The sequence below is a fragment of the Peromyscus maniculatus genome, chromosome 20, assembly GCF_049852395.1.
Source record: "Peromyscus maniculatus bairdii isolate BWxNUB_F1_BW_parent chromosome 20, HU_Pman_BW_mat_3.1, whole genome shotgun sequence".
Lineage (NCBI taxonomy): Eukaryota > Metazoa > Chordata > Mammalia > Rodentia > Cricetidae > Peromyscus > Peromyscus maniculatus.
In genome coordinates, this window is record NC_134871.1 from 35,545,530 (window position 1) to 35,563,048 (window position 17,519).

Here is a 17,519-nt window from a genome sequence, read left to right on the forward strand (position 1 = left end):
ATTTCCCAGATCATTCCATTGGCCCTCCTATTTCCATATCTCTTGACCACACTCTTGGTTAAGCTTGCTTAATGTTTTTAGATTTTAAATGTCATTGCCAATCCTGGTACTTTGCTGTAGTGTGCACTTTCCTTGTCTGTAGGGATGGAGCACATCGTCACCAGCCATGTCCATTTTCTTGTGTTCCACACTAGGCAGGAGTAGTGTTATGGTTATCTTAACCCATAACTCATGGGTTGTTATTGTTTGTGTTTATTGAAGGTTGAATAGCAACCTCTGTAATTACTTTTGGTTTAGTAGGCAGAATAGCACTGAATAAAGCTGGGCTTCACCTACACATATCCTGAGTTGATAGAACTGGGTTGGGCCCCAAGAATCTGTATTATAACAAGGACCTTAGTAGTTTTCATGCAGGGAACCCCATCTTGGAGCAAGCCTGCACTATAGTTTTATCATGACAGAGCCTCATGGTAACCACGAGCAACAACATCACTAGTTACACTGTTCTGTGAAGAGGTGGATGCCAGTTTCCTTCCAGTAGGTAATGGAATTGGATTTCTCCCAAGCCTCTCCTTGCAGGTCATTGCCTTTATTTGTTCCATCCAAGGTGTCTCTAGGCTGCAGTGAGCTCACCTGTGGCTCTTACTCACCTGTCAGACTCATCCACAGGTAGCCCTTCCATCTCAAACCTGCAGGCACAGCCATAGTCCTCAAAGTCCCGGGGGCAGAGGCCAGTCACACACCTCATACTGTTCACAAACTGCAGCAGCAGAGGGAAGTTGGTGAAGACAGCCTGCAGCCAGGTGAAATGGGAGCCTAGGCACTCTGTAGGTGGGGAAAGCAGGTCCTGGTGGGTGCTGGGAACCCAAGTGCAGGAGGAGCTCTGTCCGCTGGCCTTCCTGCAACCCTGGCTGATGGGATGTCGTGAGCACAGTCACTGTCTGCTGGGCAGTGAGTCAAAAGCAGGGGGACAGCCCCCGCCATGTTGGTTACACCCACCTGACAGATGCTGGCCTCTTCCTTATTAACAAAACTGGAAACTTCTCTGGAAGGCAAGCCTGCTCCTTAGGTTTCTGAATGAATCTCGCTATTATTCTCAACTGGTGAATATAACTCTATATTTCCATGCCAGTGACTACTGGGCTCTGAGGACATCCCCCAGATCTGGCTGGAAAAGACTTAAGAGAGAGTTTGTCAAAGACTTCTAGAAAATATTTGTTTCCTAATACAGAAATAACCACGTAAGAAGGCCCATTTGGGGCTGTGGTGATGGCCCGGCTTTTAAAGTGTCTGCACCCTCAGAATCCACATAAATGTCAGGTGGGTGTGGCAGTTCCCAGTGATTCCAGCCTCGGACGGCAGAACCCACAGGTCCCTAGAGCAAACTCACTAGAGAGATTGGCCCTACGGGTGAGCTGTGGGTTTAAGTAAGTTCCCCTGAGTCAAAGACCAAGACAGGGAGCAATCGAGGAAGAACTCAGACATCTGACATTGGGCCTCCACAGACATACACACACACACACACACACACACACACACACACACACACACACACACGCACGCGCGCACACACACACACACACACACACACACACACACACACACACACTCCAAACACTCGTACACACCCCAGCACTTACCAACACATACACATATGCACATTGCATGCACACATAAGAAAAGAACATCCTTTCGGGCTATACTTTTCTCCTTCCTTGAATGTGGATGTGCTGCCTGGAACTGCAGCAGCTGCACTGTAACCATGAGGCCCCTAGCCTAAAGCTGAAAAGCCAGTACGTCCAGGGAGGGCAGCAATGGAGCAAGACAGAACAGACCTGCAGGACTCTGCTACTTGTACACAGCTACTGCACCCATCCTGGCCCCCTTAGACTGTGTGCTGTGTGAGATACATATATCTAAAGCACGCCTTTATGATCTGTGGAATTATTGGTTTGCTGACCGAATCTCCAGTGGCATGGGGATGGCACTATAAATTATAAGCCAGTTAGAAAAGAACGGCATGTCCACACACAGTAGTTGAGCATCTCGTCTGCACCAGACACTGCACTAGATGTTTCCAGTCCCACAATAGTTCAGGTTGGTCATGTGTGTGATATATTACAGAGCATTTTTAATGCTATGAACGTCACAGAAATCCTGCCAGGGAGGCACCTGTCTGTTGTTCCCACTTCACAGGGAGAGATACCCATGGTCAGAGACATGCCCAAGGCAGCAGCTGATGATCTACCAGCAAGCACAGAGCACATAAACTGGTAAGAAAAACACTGCTTGTTTCTACTGTAAACCTTAAGCTTTGCCTCCTCATCCTCAGCTGTTTTAGGTCTGTTCCAGGCTGAAGGAGGCGACTGTCACTCGAGTGCGCAGGACTACAGAAGTGGAACTGATGGGACACAGGTGTGGTTTGTGAGCACCAGGCCCACTTGCCTGTTCTGGTTTTTCTTTACCTCATTTAAATTTCCCTTCCTTTCTCACGTTATGTTTCCATGAGGTCTCACCAGTAAGTGAAGAATGATTCAATGTTGCTGGGAAACCTTTCTAAAGGTTGTATGTATGTGAATGCTTACATGGATGTGCATTTTCATTTCACAGACCTCTAGGGTAGCCACATTGATTCATAGGCACCAGACCCAGCCTCTTCTAACCCAATAGCAGGCTCTAGCAACTTTTCCTGAGCCAGTAACAGTATAGCATTATTTGATGGGCATTGTTCATATTTTATAGTAGCAACCCTCGTGGTGTCCCAATAGTTGTATACTTGATATGAAACACACATGGATTCTTTGACAATCTTTCAAATATTTAAGATTCACATGTACTTGCTAGTTAAGGAGAAAAAACCAAACCACATTGGTATAAGGGACTAAAGTCTAGGCATGAAGAATGTCTCTCTTCTAGCTTTGAAGTCTTGAACAATCCACTTAACTTCCATGGGCTCAGCATCCTCACTTATACACCAGGGATACCATTCTCTTTCCAGAAATTCTGTAGTTAGGACATGGAAGTGAGGAAAATGAAGGCATATAATGACTCTCTGATGCACCTTAAACAGCATCACTTCCCTCCTAGGAGCCCAGATACATGCTGGCAGTTGAGTAAGGAGGCCAGAGAGATCAGAGACAGAGAACAAGACCCTAGTGCTTTCTTCCAGCTTCCTACACCCACTGCATCCTGACACTCAATGGATAAAAGCAATTTCATGTTGAAAATATTTGTTTAACCATGCAAAGATGTGTTGCATTTGTTTAACTATATAAAGATGTGTTGCAATTGTTTAATTATGTAAAGATGTGCTGCTGCTTTGCCTGCCTAAGCTTAATAATAAAAAGCTTAATATCCAATAGCAAGGGAGGAAGTATAGGCAGGACTCCTGGGCAAGAAGAGTAAGTAGGAGGAGGAATTTAGGCTCGGGGAAGAAAGAAAAAGAGACACCTGGGAGATGCCTGGGGCCAGCTAACCAGACACAGAGGGAGCAGGAAAGTAGGATATACAGAATGAAAAAAAGGTACAAAGCCCTGAGGCAAAATGTAGATGAATAGAAACCGATTACATTAAGTTAAAAGAGCTAGTGGGACAAGCCTAAGCTAAGACCAAGCATTCATAATTTATTAATATAAATTATATATAATTAAATAAAAATATATAAATATAAATATAAAGTCTTCATGTCTTTATTCAGGGGCTGATTGGCAGCCCAAAGAAAAATCCAACTACAATTTCAGATTTCACTTACCAAAAATTTCAGCGACACTTTCCACATTTTGAAACACCCCATTGAAGAATGTAATATCTAAGTGGAAAAAAAGACAAACATGAATTAAAGAATTAAACATGAATTAAATTGTCTTGTCCTCTATTTATCTTCCTACCTGGAGATGTCAAATCTTTTCTCTTTTTCTAAGAACAAATTTGACCTTAAGCTAGCTGTTTTGGAACATGGATTACCATGGAAACCAATGCTGATGAAATTTGAACAATATTCCTAGGCAACATTGTTCAGTTATTAAAGATGAAAACAGTGACTTCTGGATGGTATAGCATATTTAAACTGAGAAGTGCTATGGAGGATAAATGCATGGCATCAAGTCATTGTGCCCATGGACATACTATTTTAGGGTGTCCAGTAGGGAAATGTGCTGTTATGAAAGTTATCACAGTGACAGGGACCCAATGTTCCCTTCCCCACAGAACAAGCATTGGACAAGAACTCTGCAATGTGTCATCCATTTCTTTCCTATCAGGAAGCCTAGAGTGCATTTTAAAATTATTTTTCTTTTTTGAGATTATAATTACATAATTGCTCTCTTCCCTCTCCTCCTTCCTTGTTCTCTTTCAAATTCAAGGGCACTTTTTTCATTAATTGTCACATACAAACATTGTGTTTTAACGCTAAGATTTAGCCCCCACATTAACCCTCAACATCAGCCCATTTACTTTCTTTCCTGGTTCCCTATTTCCACTGAAATCCGACTCAAATGAGAGACCACTAGAGCATGAAAAATTGGGGGAGAGGCTGGAGAGATGCTTTTGAGTACCATCTGAGTGACTGCCTGAAGATGCTGAAGCAGTTAGGATCCTAGGCTGTGTACAGAAAGGGTGTTTTCTCTGCCAATAACCTAGACAACTTTTGACTTAGCTTCTGGGCAAAGAGCAAAGGATTCTTACTGATATTTTTTGACAGTCCTGGAGGCAATTCCTGAGGATTTGGAGTGTCCAGAGCATGGCCCCCTGGAAATAAGTTAGAGACAGCAAAGTTAGCACAAACATTCCACTGCCCTTCCCTGGGCCGAGGATAAGAGGCGTCAATCAGGAAGAAAATGAGGATACCCTCAGATTCAATCCCACATAGGTTTTTATAATACAGGTGTTGCACTCAATCTCCTGGTAGCCCTTGACTAAGATTTGATGCCTTCTAATTTAGAGTCTAAAAGCCTGGCTTACTAGGGGATATCAGGAAATAAAGAGGTGTCATGGATACCCCTGGTGTTTGCTAGTGGTTTCCTACTGGTTGACCTTAATGGGGGCATTCTGACTGGGGACGATGAGATCTGGTAACTGGTTAATTGTCCTTATGTGAGAGGCTACAGTGTTATTTGGACTGACAGTTGTTTGTTCTTGAGATAAAGCACCAGCAGAAAGAAGTGGAGGTATGGAAAAGACCTCAGCTCCCAAGGAATTCATATTAGGATGAGGCTATTCCCTGATAATTAGTATCCAAATTTCTTCAATACAGAGTCAGAAAACATTTTGATCAAACTAATCTGATGTAGGACCGGCCTAGTTTTCACAAATTCTTCAGTTGATTGTGAAGACAATCACCCAAAAGCCTTGCCTCGAACTACCTAGAGGTATAACAGAAAGGAGTGGGCACCACCTTATCCATCCCAACATGGAAGAAACACGGATGAACCCGGTCCAGCAAGATGGAATGTCATTGGCCACAGACACATCCTCTGAATGCTCCTGCTCCAATTTTGCCTCAAAGATATAAAGCATTTGAGCTGCATGATACCATTATGAGATTAAAAACGTGTATGTGTGTGTGTGTGTGTGTGTGTGTGTGTGTGTGAGAGAGAGAGAGAGAGAGAGAGAGAGAGAGACAGAGAGAGAGACAGAGAGAGAGAGAGAGAGAGAGAGAGAGAGAGAGAGAGAGAGAGAGAGAGAGAGAGAGAGACCTGTATGGGGATATGTGCAAGTGAGTGTAGGTGCCCATAGAACCCAGAGACATCAGATGCCCTGGAGCTGGAGTTACAGACAATTGTGAGCCAACAGATATAGATTTCGAGGACAGAGAACAGATCTCATGTCCTCTGCAAGAGTAGTGTATTCTCTTTCTTCCTATTTCAATATTTCTTATTCTTGGAAGATTTCATACACTTTTAACTGCTGAGCCTCTCTTTAGCCCCTGTCACAACATCTTTGTCTTCACTCATCAAGGTGACAGTGATGCAGTTAGGCCTGACAGTTTGTCACTGTTTGGAAACCTCCTTCATCTGAAAGCTGTAAGAATCAGCCCTCAGAGAAGCATGGGAGAGTCTGTCCATCCAGGAAGATGCTCTGGCTGGCTCTCTGCTTGGTTCTTGTTTGGGCCCTGATTGGATCAGAAAAGGCTTCCCAACCTTACATGATTGGTGTTGGGGCTTGGGAAGTGTTCAGTGCAGAGAGGGGATTGTCTTGTGCATGCAGGATGTATCCCATTGAATGACAGTTATACCCACCTAGTAGTGCAGTGTGTGTGTATGTGTGTGTGTGTGTGTGTGTGTGTGTGTGTGTGTGTGTGTGTGTGTGTGTAAAAGTACTACCAGCAAAAAAGAGAAAGGCTCTGTCATTCTTTCTGTCTCTCTTTCTCTCTTTTCCATCTCTCTGTCTCTCTGTGTCTCTCTCTCTCTCTGGCAGTGCCAGGGATCAAACCCAGGGCCTCACACAGCTCGGAAAGTACTGCACCACTGACCTCCATCCCCAGCCCTGCCTCTCCTACCCCCTTTATTACAAGGTTGCCTAAACTGCATTGTGCTTACAATGCGTCTGTGTCAGCTTTCTGCATAGCTAGGATTGCCGGTGTGAGCCACCATGGCCAGCCAGCCTTCTTCTCCTGGTAGCCCTTGACTAAGATTTGAGGGCTGCTCCTTCCACTGTCTTCTAATTCAGAGTCTAAAAGCCTGACTGAGAGGGTGACTAGTGATTGTTCTGAGTCAGCTGTCCTGTAGCTTTGAGCACATTTTAGCCTCCCTAGCCTGTTTTTCACCTTAAATTTAAGGATAGAACAGGAGCTAGAGAATTTTCCTTTGATGATACCTGCTGATGGTGAGGCTATCAGATAAGCAGCACCTAGTCCATAGAGGCCCTCTGAAGATGACCTTTCAGGTAAGAAAGAGCCAAAGGGAGTAAGTTCAGCTATAAAACTATGTGCTGCGTTGTGGGGGGATCACAGCAGGCTGGTAGAAACAGGGCTTTGCTCCTCTGGGCCTCTATACTCCAACTGCAGAATCTCTGTCCATTCTCCCCACATGCTCTGGATTGTTGCACCATGCATGATCTCTGCTGGGAAGCCCTGACTTGACTAACTCAGTCTGACTGAGCCTACTCATCACATGAGGCACAGTTCAAAGAGCACCGTGCAGAAGACTTTCCTTATTCTGTCCCCTGGTCTCTCTGTTCTTTGCCTAATTTCTGCTCTTTGGGCCTCCCAGCTCTCACCTTGAGCAGCTGTAGTCTTTTCATGTCAACTCTCAAGACTTCTTTCTGCATGTATCCTTACAATGCTATTTCCTGTGGGTCTCTTGAGGACAGAATCCTCCTCATGACTGCTGTACCATGGCCTAGGGCTCACTGAACACACTTAGATAATACTCATGATTTCATGTGGATGAGAGAAGACTGGGAAGGTTGATTTGGGCTGGGCTGGGATGATATAGGGGGCCCAGAAACCAATCTGCCTGGTCAGCAAAGAGGCAGAACCTCACTACTGCCCAAGGCTGCAAATACATCTCTCCAGGGGTAGGCAGAGAAGGAAGTAAGAGGAGTGGGCTTGAGGCTGGGCATCAGTAGAAGAACAGTGGGGGTGATGGAGAAGAGGGGAGACCTGTGTCACAGTGTGAGGTATGACTCTGCCTTAGGCTCTGAGAAATGAGCCCCACAACTTGAAGCTTTTAAAATTTCGCTGCCGATCTGAATGCTTTGTATAAGAAAACATTCCAGTTTTAGACTACTGGTTCAAATGTAAAAGAATTATGTTTTGCAAGCTCCAGAAAACAAGCTTGCAAAGTGTCATTAGTTTAGGGAGTGAAAGAAAGGTACTTTGCCTTGAGTGAGTACAGGGCAGATCACTGGGCTGTGAGTGGACTGTAGTACATCAGGGAGCTGCAGGCACCAGCCGAGCATTTGTCTTCTAGGCTATATGAGTGGTTTCCATGGAGAGCAGATTTCTTCCTGTCTGGGGCTGATGGCCTTTGTGGGTGGGCGGTGCCCTGCCGTACACAGACTTGTGGGGTAGATGTTCAGGGCTTCCTTTCCATTTAAGTCCTTGTCTTGGACCCTGAGCAAATTCCTCGGCACAAAAGCATTTGGCACAGTTTTGAAATTCTGCTGCTTACTCCTGCAGAGAACGCGGCATGCTGATGGCAGTTGATGACATCTTTCCTGTGTCTTCTGCGTAAGCAGAGTTGCCTTCCTCTCTGGGGAGCAGGAAATAGCTTATTGCCCAGACAGGTTACCCACACTGCTTTGAAGATCTTGACACCCACACAATTGCGCTAGCAACATAAAACAAGCCCTCCTAGATTTTAGATCATTTGTCCTAGACACTGATTTAGGTCGTGAAGGGAGTGCACCCAGAGGTGGGGCAGCATGGGGTTTCAGAGGAAGGACAAAGAGAGATGATCAGAGGCAGCACAAAATTGATGCCGATTCAGGAGAACTGCTCAAGAGTGGTCCTGTCAGGACCAGAGATGGTGCTGTAGTTTGTATTGTCTTGTCTAATGTCCCGAGGGCTGCAGGCTACATGTCGTCATTACCACTTTATAGACAATACATATGAGGCAACACTGTCTGACCCAACACACAAAGCTTTTCTTGATCTGGTCCTTGTCCCATCATCCTCTGCTGTTAACTTTTATTCCCCTGCAGTGCTGCGGCACCAAATGTCATGTATGCTGTGTCTGGACTGGAGCTCCCTGCTCTGGGTTGGTTGCCTTTGTCTTGTTTTATACTTAAAACTTGAAGTTCACAAAGCCTGACTTAATCCCTAACCAGGACTAGGTAACAGCTTACACAGACACCCTTCCTCGTTGTGTGCCCCTTCCATGCTACAGTATTCTATTTATGCAACTCTTTTTACAGTATACTAGGGACTTACTGAAAGTGAGTACTATCATGTGTCATATACACACATTCAAATTTTTCTGCCAATTGAATTCTTTGTATAAAAAAACATTCTAATCTTAGACTACTGGTTCAAATTTAAAAAATATGTTTTGCAATTTCTAGAATATAGGCTTAGGAAATGAAAAAGATACACATATGTGTGTGTGTATCTTTTTAAAAAGTTCTCTACTCCCCCAAATATATATAGATATATACTAAATATATATAAATACAAACATATATATATATAAACACATGTATATATGAAGGATATTATATATATGAGGAGAACACACAGGACCCAGCATATTTGTTGTTAAATGAATGAATGAATATATAATCGAATCACACATTGAGTGGATTTATTTTTTTTAATTGAGACAGTTTCTCTGAGTAGCTTTGGCTGTCCTGGAACTTGCTCTGTAAACCAGGCTGACATTGAACTCAGAGATTCACCTGTTTCTGCCTCCCAAGTGCTGGGATTAAAAGTGTGTGCCACCACCACTTGGCTAGTGGCTTTCTATATTTTTTGGGGGGTGGGGAAGAGAACTTTTTTCAAAGAAAGATTTATTTTTAAGATGTGAATATTTGCCTTTACATGCACTGCATACATGCAGAGCCCATGAATGTCAGAGGGGCAATTGGATCCTCTGGAACTGGAGTTCCAGATGGTTGTGAGCCACTCTATCACTATTGGGAACTGAACCCAGGTCTTCTGCAAGAGCAACCAGAGCTCTTAACCACTGAGCCATCTCTCCGGGCCCCAAATCTATGCCTTAAATTGGTTTCTCTCAGGCACTTTTCCACAGTAATGGAAAACTAACATGGACAAATTAGCTGTTTTGAAATTTTACTTCAGTGACTTCTGGGGCAGACACAGATGGTATCTCCTGGGGCGTGACAGCTCAGCTTGTTGAGGACCCTATGGCATCTGCAGAGAGGCCTCCTTCTCCCCATCCCTCACATTCCCTGTAGCACCTTCCAGCCTATGAAAGTGAAGGCGGTACTACCAGAGCAGGCCAAGTTCCCCAGGGACACAGGACTCCTCAGATGGAGTCCACCTAGATGGCCTGGCCAGAACGTCTTCAGACTAAGCTGCAGCCCAGAATGGATGCATTGCTCCCCACTCTCCCCTGATGCAGAGCTGGCATTTCCTGCTTGCTGCTCCACTCCTTGTGGGTATTTCTTCTGAAGAAACTTTTGGGCCCCTGTGAGGCCTTAGCCTCTGTTTCTCGAGAGACATAGACTAATCCATACCTCCCAGTTCTCTAGGCAGAAGCCTCTGAAATGTCCCTTTGCACTCTAGGAAGTTGGTGCAATAGGCAACCCTATCTCAGTGGTGGCCAGACCCTGTAAAACTGGGATTGTGTATGGAACACATTCAAATACACACACAGACACACACACACACACACACACACACACACACACACACACACACACATCTGTGAGTTTCTATGACTGTAATGTTTTCAAAGCCAAGTGTTTGTATTTGAAAGTAAAAATCTCCCAGGGCAAAATAAAAATATTAGTCAACCCAGACTCAGAAGGACAAACATGGTATGTACCCACTCATAGGTGGATACTAGAAGTAAATTAAAGGACAACCAGACAACAGCCCACAACTCCAGAGAAGCTAGCTAACAAGGAAGACATGGATCGCCCTGGGAAGGGGAAATAGATGAGATCTCCATGAGTGAACTGGGGATGAGGGGTGGGCAATGGAGGGTAGGTGATGGGGGATGAGAACATAAGGGAATGGGATGGTTGAGCTGAAACAGGGATGGAGTGGGAAAACAATGAGAGAGATACCATGATGGAGGGAGATACCATAGGGATAGAGAGGAATCCGGTGCTAGGGAAGTTGCCAGGAATCCCCAAGGGTGACCCCCTCCTGGACTACTAGAAACAGTGGAAAGGGAGCCTGAACTGAACTGGCTTACCCCAGTGATCAGATTGGTGAATACCCTAACTGTTATCACAGAGCTTTTCTCCAGTGACTGATGGAGGCAGATGCAGAGATCCACAGTCAATCACTAGACAGAAGTCAAGGGGTCCAGTCAAAGAGAGAGAGAGGAGAGAGATTCTATGAGCAAGTGCATCAGGATCATGATGGGAAAACATGCAGGGACGACCAAACCAAAATAGTGGGAATACATGAAAGTTAGATCAATCACTGTGGAGCCTGCATGGGACTGGGCTAGGACCTCTTCATGGCAAGACAATTGTGTAGCTTGATTTGCTTGGGGGGTGCACCCTGGAGGTAGAATTAGAATCCATCCCTGATGCATGAGGGGGCTTTCTGGAGCCCACTACCTATGATGGGGCACCTCGTGCAGCCTTGAGGCAGGGGGAAGGGCTTGGTCTTGCCTCTACTGGATGTGCCTCCCTCTGGGAGGCCTTGCCTTCTTGTGGGGGGAGTGGGGTGTGGATTGGGGGGGGAACACTGGGGGAGTGGGATGAGGAGAGAGAGGAGGATCTTTGATTGATGTGTAAAATGAATAAAAAAATTTTCTTAATAAAAAATATTAGTCAAATGACTCCTCATAATAGAGGGTACCCATTTTCACTTTATTATTGAAATGTAGCAGTCAAAGAATAAAGAAGGTAAAGGAAAGCAAGAAGGACAGAAGAAAATATTTATTGGTTACAGTTTTATAGGAAAAATACGTAAATGGTGCACATAAATGAAATGTCTTTGACTAAAAGGAAGTTTACTCTCTAGAGAGAAGAAAGTGTTAGTTACCAAAGAGAATAAGCTTTTCAGAATATGAGGGAAGCACACGAAAGATGGGAAAGATGGAGGGGCAAAGTGGGTTTGTTGTTGTTGGTTTGTTTTTGTTTTTTGCCTTTTATTTGTTTGTTTAGTGAATATTTGTATTTGTATTTTTAAATTTATTATTATTTTTTTTAGTTTTCCTTGGGGAAGTGCCACAAGGGTGAAGGGCAGACCCAGAAGGACTGGAAAATGAGTGGGTTTGGGGTACATGATGTGAACATGTACATGATTCCCAAAGAATCAGAGGGAAGGCCTGTCTTCAGGTGAGGAGCTGGAGTCCCCTCTCAACTATTAGATTGTCAGTCTCAAATTCCATGCTTCTGGGCCAGGTGGGAACTTCATGTGTTCCATCTGCTAGCTCGGGTCTTGGCCAATATAAATGACACAAAAGATCAACAAATGGTGTCATTATCCCTGCTGCTTGAAGAGATACCTGAGGAGCCTCTAAGAGGCAGTGTGTAAGTTGAGAGTGTCTCTGAACACGAGAAGACAAGGGGCCCAGATTACTGAATGATGGGAACTCCCATGCAGGAAGGAAAGCAGTGGGTTTGCATGTTTGAATGAAGAAAAAGTTTGGGTGGTTTCCATTTAGATGGTGGGTAAGGTTTGAAACATTTGCTCTTGGTGGTACATATGCCCACTGAGGCTAAAAGAATGTTGTCTGTATCAAGAAGGTCAATGTGCCCCAAGGAATTAGCAAGTTGGAGGGGGTATGCAGTATCTCACAACACAAGGAGAAAAAAACCTATACTCCCAGATGGAGGGAGCTTGCCAATAAGACACTTTGCTTTTGGCCCACCTTTCTTTCTCTATTCTGTACCCTGTCCTAAACTTTTAAGTCCTGTATAAGGTTTTCTTTTTTAAATAATTTTTTTACATAAAATATTTTTGATCACATTTTCCCTCTTTCAGCTCCTCCCCACATATCTACCTACCCACTCCATGCTATCTCTGCTCTCTCTCTGTCTCTCTATCAAAAAAGAACATAATACAAAAAAAAAAAAAACCCAAAGGTCAAAAGAAATATGCAAAGAAACCAGTAGGACAAAAATATGAAAATAAAACAAAAGGCACACACAAAATCATGGAGCCTGCTTTGCATTGGCTAGCTACTCCTGGGCATGGGCCCTGCTCTGAAGTGGTTGATACGCTCAGTGCTGCTAAATTGGAGAAAACTGATTTTCCCTTTCCCAGCAAAAATCAATTGCAGATGGCTTCTTGGTTGAGGGTGGGTTAAGACTTAGTGTCCACTGCCCCTCCTCTGTGCTGGGGTTTTATGAACAGGGGTTTTAATAGTTCACATTAATTCCGTAACTTAATACTGATGTTCAAGTCCCATCACTCATTAGGCAGAGGGCTGAAGAGGAACTAATATGGAAGTCAGTTGGATGTGGGCAAAACTGTCCTGCATTTGTGTGAAGTTATCAAATGCTCAACTGGAAAGACTGTACCAATAACATTACTCACCAACACAGGGGACCATCAGCATACTGACCAGGAGCAGCTTGATCATTGTCGGAGAGCAGAGGACACGGTGTGGGCACAGACTAGAGTGGCTCCCTGGGAGAGAGGCCAGCAGAACACGACAAGGATGCTTTTAAAAAATACCATATGAGAACCACCGGAAGTTTCTTGCCTGCTTTGTGCCAAAGGCCCAAGTTCTGAAAGTGTTTCTGTCCCAGCTTCAACACTGACTAGCACTTTGACATGAAGAGATAATGTTCCCTTACGGAAACGCTGCTTATCCGACTGTAAAATGGAAAGTTAGTTGTGTCCTCCCCAAAGACTTGGCAGTGTCTTGTTCCTTCACTTATTTACTCCACAAGCATTTACTGCAGACATAGCATGGGGGAGGTGGATTTGAACTCTACCAACACCACCCGAGAGATGAATAAATCGGGTGACCACATGGTGGTGCTGCCTGCCAACAAATGGTCCTTTCCTTGTAGCAGTTCCACCTCTTCCCTTTCTTGGGTTTTGAGCACGTGGATTATCTGGTTGCAGTCCTAGGATGTCGATGGATATCCTTAGGGCTTGCGCTAGTGACAAAGTAACAAGGAGGGAACAAAAGTCCTGGAACCCGTCACACTTTCATTACAGCTTCCAGTGCTCAGATTACCAAATATTTGATTTCAATAGGCACTCTAATGCCCAACAACTCTGTAGTTAATAGGAGAAAGGAGATCAGAGGGATTTTAAAATACTTTTCTCCCTAGTTATAATTCCCTATGCAGTGGAAAATAATTGGTTGACTTGTGCATATTCTGTTTTAGATCATGATTTTAGGACCTTGTGTGAACCACAATACAGCATGATCCAGGCTGTCCCAGTAGCACACACAGGACTGCTGGACAGGGTTGTCGATATTGTGCGTTGCAAAAGGGTACTTGGCCAAGTGGTCATATAGAAGCCCCCAAACAACTAGGCTAGACCATCAAGTGTGCCAAGGAGAAGGGGTACTTTCTTCTGATGTGTTCTAGAGGCAAAGGCAGTGCCCCACACTTTAAGGGTTGCTATCCTGGGGCCACCTTGCCTGTGAACTCAGTTTAGTATGAAGAGTCCTGAATGAGAAGACCTTGTAAGATCACTGTTCTATGAACTTGTCTCTAGCATGGCCTCTAGTAGCTGCAAAATCAATGTGTTTTGAATGAAATAAAATCCTGATCTGACTAGGCATCCTCAAGTAATTGGCTGCTGTCTGATTTCCCTTCAGCATAATGTTCTACTTGTAACCATCTTCTAGAACAGAGGAGCTCTCAACATCAGACAAACTCTCCCAGCACTTTGCAGAGTCAGTTCTGACTGCCTCCTTTTCAGGCTGAGGCCAGATTGAAATTAACGGTGAGACAAGTCTCCCAAAGGATTGTGCTAAGATATAGGACTGCCACTAGCATGAAGAAAATGTCTTTCATGGGGCCTGGAGGGCTGCTTTTAAGTCAAACTCACAAGATGGAGGCCAACAGACCTTGGGCAATCCAGACACCATCTAGTACTTATGGTATCTAATGGTTACTGTTACCATTACCCAAAAGAGAAGACCATAACATAGGAACTTGGAAGGGCCATGCATAGGCATCATCTTGTCTAATGGCAAGCTTTAAGATGAAGCCTTTGAAGCTTTCAGGCTGATGAATTATAGCACAAAGGTCCCACTTTTCCATGTACTTGACTCCCAGCCAGCACAGTGGTAGAACCTGCCTGGTAGCTCTTGCGGGGCCCAAGTGAGCTAACCCTCTACCTCCAGACCTTGATAACTGAAGTACAGAAGCAGCCCCATGGCACCAGGGATTGCAGTTGCAGCAGGTGGCTGAACTGCAGCTGACGGCTCATGCTAATTCCTGTTCCCTGTTTGTGTAGAAGCCACTCTTTGGAAATAAAGTGAGGGAGGGGTCCAGTTAGAGCAGCTACCTTTGACTCAGGTCTCAGGAGTGCACTCCCCCAGGTGTCCATCACCTCAGTAAGCATAGGCTAAGGACCACTTGACTTCTACCTCCTAGGACAGCAGATCTTAACCTGTGAGTTGCAACCCCTTCAGGGTCAAAAGACCTTTTCCTGGTCACTGAAGACTATTGGAACACACAGATATTTACATTACGGGTCATAACAGTAGCAAAATTACTGTTATAAAGTAGCAACAAAAAAAAAATTTTGTGGAGCAGGGCGGTGGTGGCGCATGCCTTTAATCCCAGCACTCGGGAGGCAAAATCAGGTGGATCTCCGTGAGTTCGAGGCCAGCCTGGTCTACAGAGCGAGATCCAGGAAAGGCACAAAGCTACACAGAGAAACCCTCTCGAAAAACAAAAAACAAAACAACAACAACAAGAAAAAGAGGCACAGGGGAAGTAACATGGCTGCCAGTGCCTATGCTTCAAACCATTAACCAATCTAACCAAAGTCTTTGTGGATATTACCCTCAGCTGCCTGGTCAGCTATATGATCCAAACTAAACAAGCAGTTTCATGAGTACTACAGTTCAGTCATGAGGGCTGTCCTGCACCCTGAGGCTGCCCTTTGTAGGCATCCCCCTGGTAGAATCCTGCTTACCAGGCCACCTCCTGACAACTAACCCCAGGGCCACTAGACTGTATCTTGTAAACACAGCCTGCTGGTGGGCTAGAACAATCAGGTTCTGTGGCTGGATAAATGGAGCTCATTTTCCTGAGCCCCGATTCATCTGGGACTCATGAAGTTGACCCAGGAGAGTCTTGTCATGAACCACAAGACTGGAACTCTGTGCTCAGGACCACCCACCCACATGAGGTGCCCTAGGCACAGCTGTTGACCCACAGGCTTGTGGGACTCTTGCTGGAGTGGTGTGTGTGGTAGGGAGGTTGGGCAGGAGAGTTCCAAGTGCATTTTAGCAAGTGCTGCCCATTCAATACTGCATCTACTCCTACAAGGACTCAGAGTGCCTTTGGAGTCCTGTAACATCCAGGAGTAACCTCCAGGACCCACACAGTGCTAAATACATGACCCTTCTTCCCTTCCCACTCTCTTCTTCCCTCACTTTATTCCTCCTTTTCATCCATCCACTTATCCCTCCATCTTTCTCTTTTCTTTCCTCTTTCCTTCTCTTCCTTCTTCCACTCATTCTCCCTGTCTTTCCTCCAACTATTTCTCCCATCATCCTGACCCTGCCTCCTCATCTTCCCCATCCCTTCTTCTCCCTCTTTTCTCTACCCCAAACTATCACAAGAAGTAGGTACCTACCGTGAAGCTTCCTTCACTCAAAGGCTGTTGAATGACCCAATGATGCTTGGCTTTGAGCAAATGGGAACAGTCTTTTATATCCCAGGCAAAGACCCCTCATTATGTGAGCACATTCCCCTACTCACACTAAGAGCTTTTCATTCACTCTGGCAGGTGAGTGGCATCAGAGGGAGGAGGTATCATAATGCTATATCTTGGCACAGGTAAAGGCTCTATATTAGGCAGTCCCATCTTGAGCCCCATGAGGAGACCCGAGCTCTAATTAAAGAACAATGGCTGCCCTGTTCCACACACCCCACCCCACGGCAGTGTCTCAGAGGCTTTCTGATTATGTATAAGGGTCACAAGGGAACAACTCTAGAGGATGAAAGATGTTGAAAGTCACAGGCTCCCTTGCTAGGAAAAAGGCAGGCTTTGTCTTGCCTAGACACTGCTACAGAGGATAACTTGGGTCACTATTTAAAAGTCCCTGCTTAGGCATGGGAATTTGATTTCTCTTTCCTTTATGGTTTTCTGTCCAAGCTGTGGGGTACAGTCAAGAGAGGCTTTAAAATTAAGCGCCCTAGGTTCTACTGCCAGCCCTGTTGAGCTCCACCTTGGCTTTCCATGTCTGCTACACAGAGGTCATCCAACTGGTTTAGGAGCTCTTCGGGGCCTTCTCTTCTCTTCATGACACTTTGTAAAGTGTTTTCCTTCCCAGTAGTGTGCCATCTGTGGTTGTCCGGACTTTGTCCTTGCCCCTACAGTCACCACACCAGGCTGTTTGTGTAATCTTAGGAGTAGAAAACTGAGAAGCAAGTGATTTAGAGGAATTGGTCCCCGCTCACATGTGCCATTCTTTTAGGGACAGATCAAGGTAGCCTGGCCATGAACCCACTGATCCTGGCCATGAACCTTCTGAGCTTCCCATTCCAACTTTGCGTCTTGAAGGAACAGAACCAGTCAAATGATTATATAAGGGGTCAGTGGAGTCTTGCCAGCAGAATTCATTGAAGGCCTTCTCCACAGAAAGAGCTGTCCATGTGTGCTGGATTTTCTGCCTGTTATTGTCATTAGGCTACTCTGGTGCACTGAGGGCTGGATCTACACTGCTTTAGTCTTTTTTTTTTTTTTCACAAACACAGAAGAGCCACCATCTCTAAAGCTGCCA

General features: G+C 45.0%; 1 protein-coding gene across 1 annotated transcript in view; it reads right to left on the reverse strand.

Moving 5' to 3' along the window:
• Oc90 (otoconin 90) overlaps positions 1–13,172 on the reverse strand; it is a 29,720-nt gene extending 16,548 nt beyond the window's left edge. The window contains 4 exon segments of the mRNA XM_076555680.1: positions 651–825; positions 3,752–3,808; positions 4,684–4,746; positions 13,127–13,172. Coding sequence (XP_076411795.1) covers positions 651–825; positions 3,752–3,808; positions 4,684–4,746; positions 13,127–13,172 — 341 coding nt within the window.
• Positions 13,173–17,519: the final 4,347 nt, after the last annotated feature.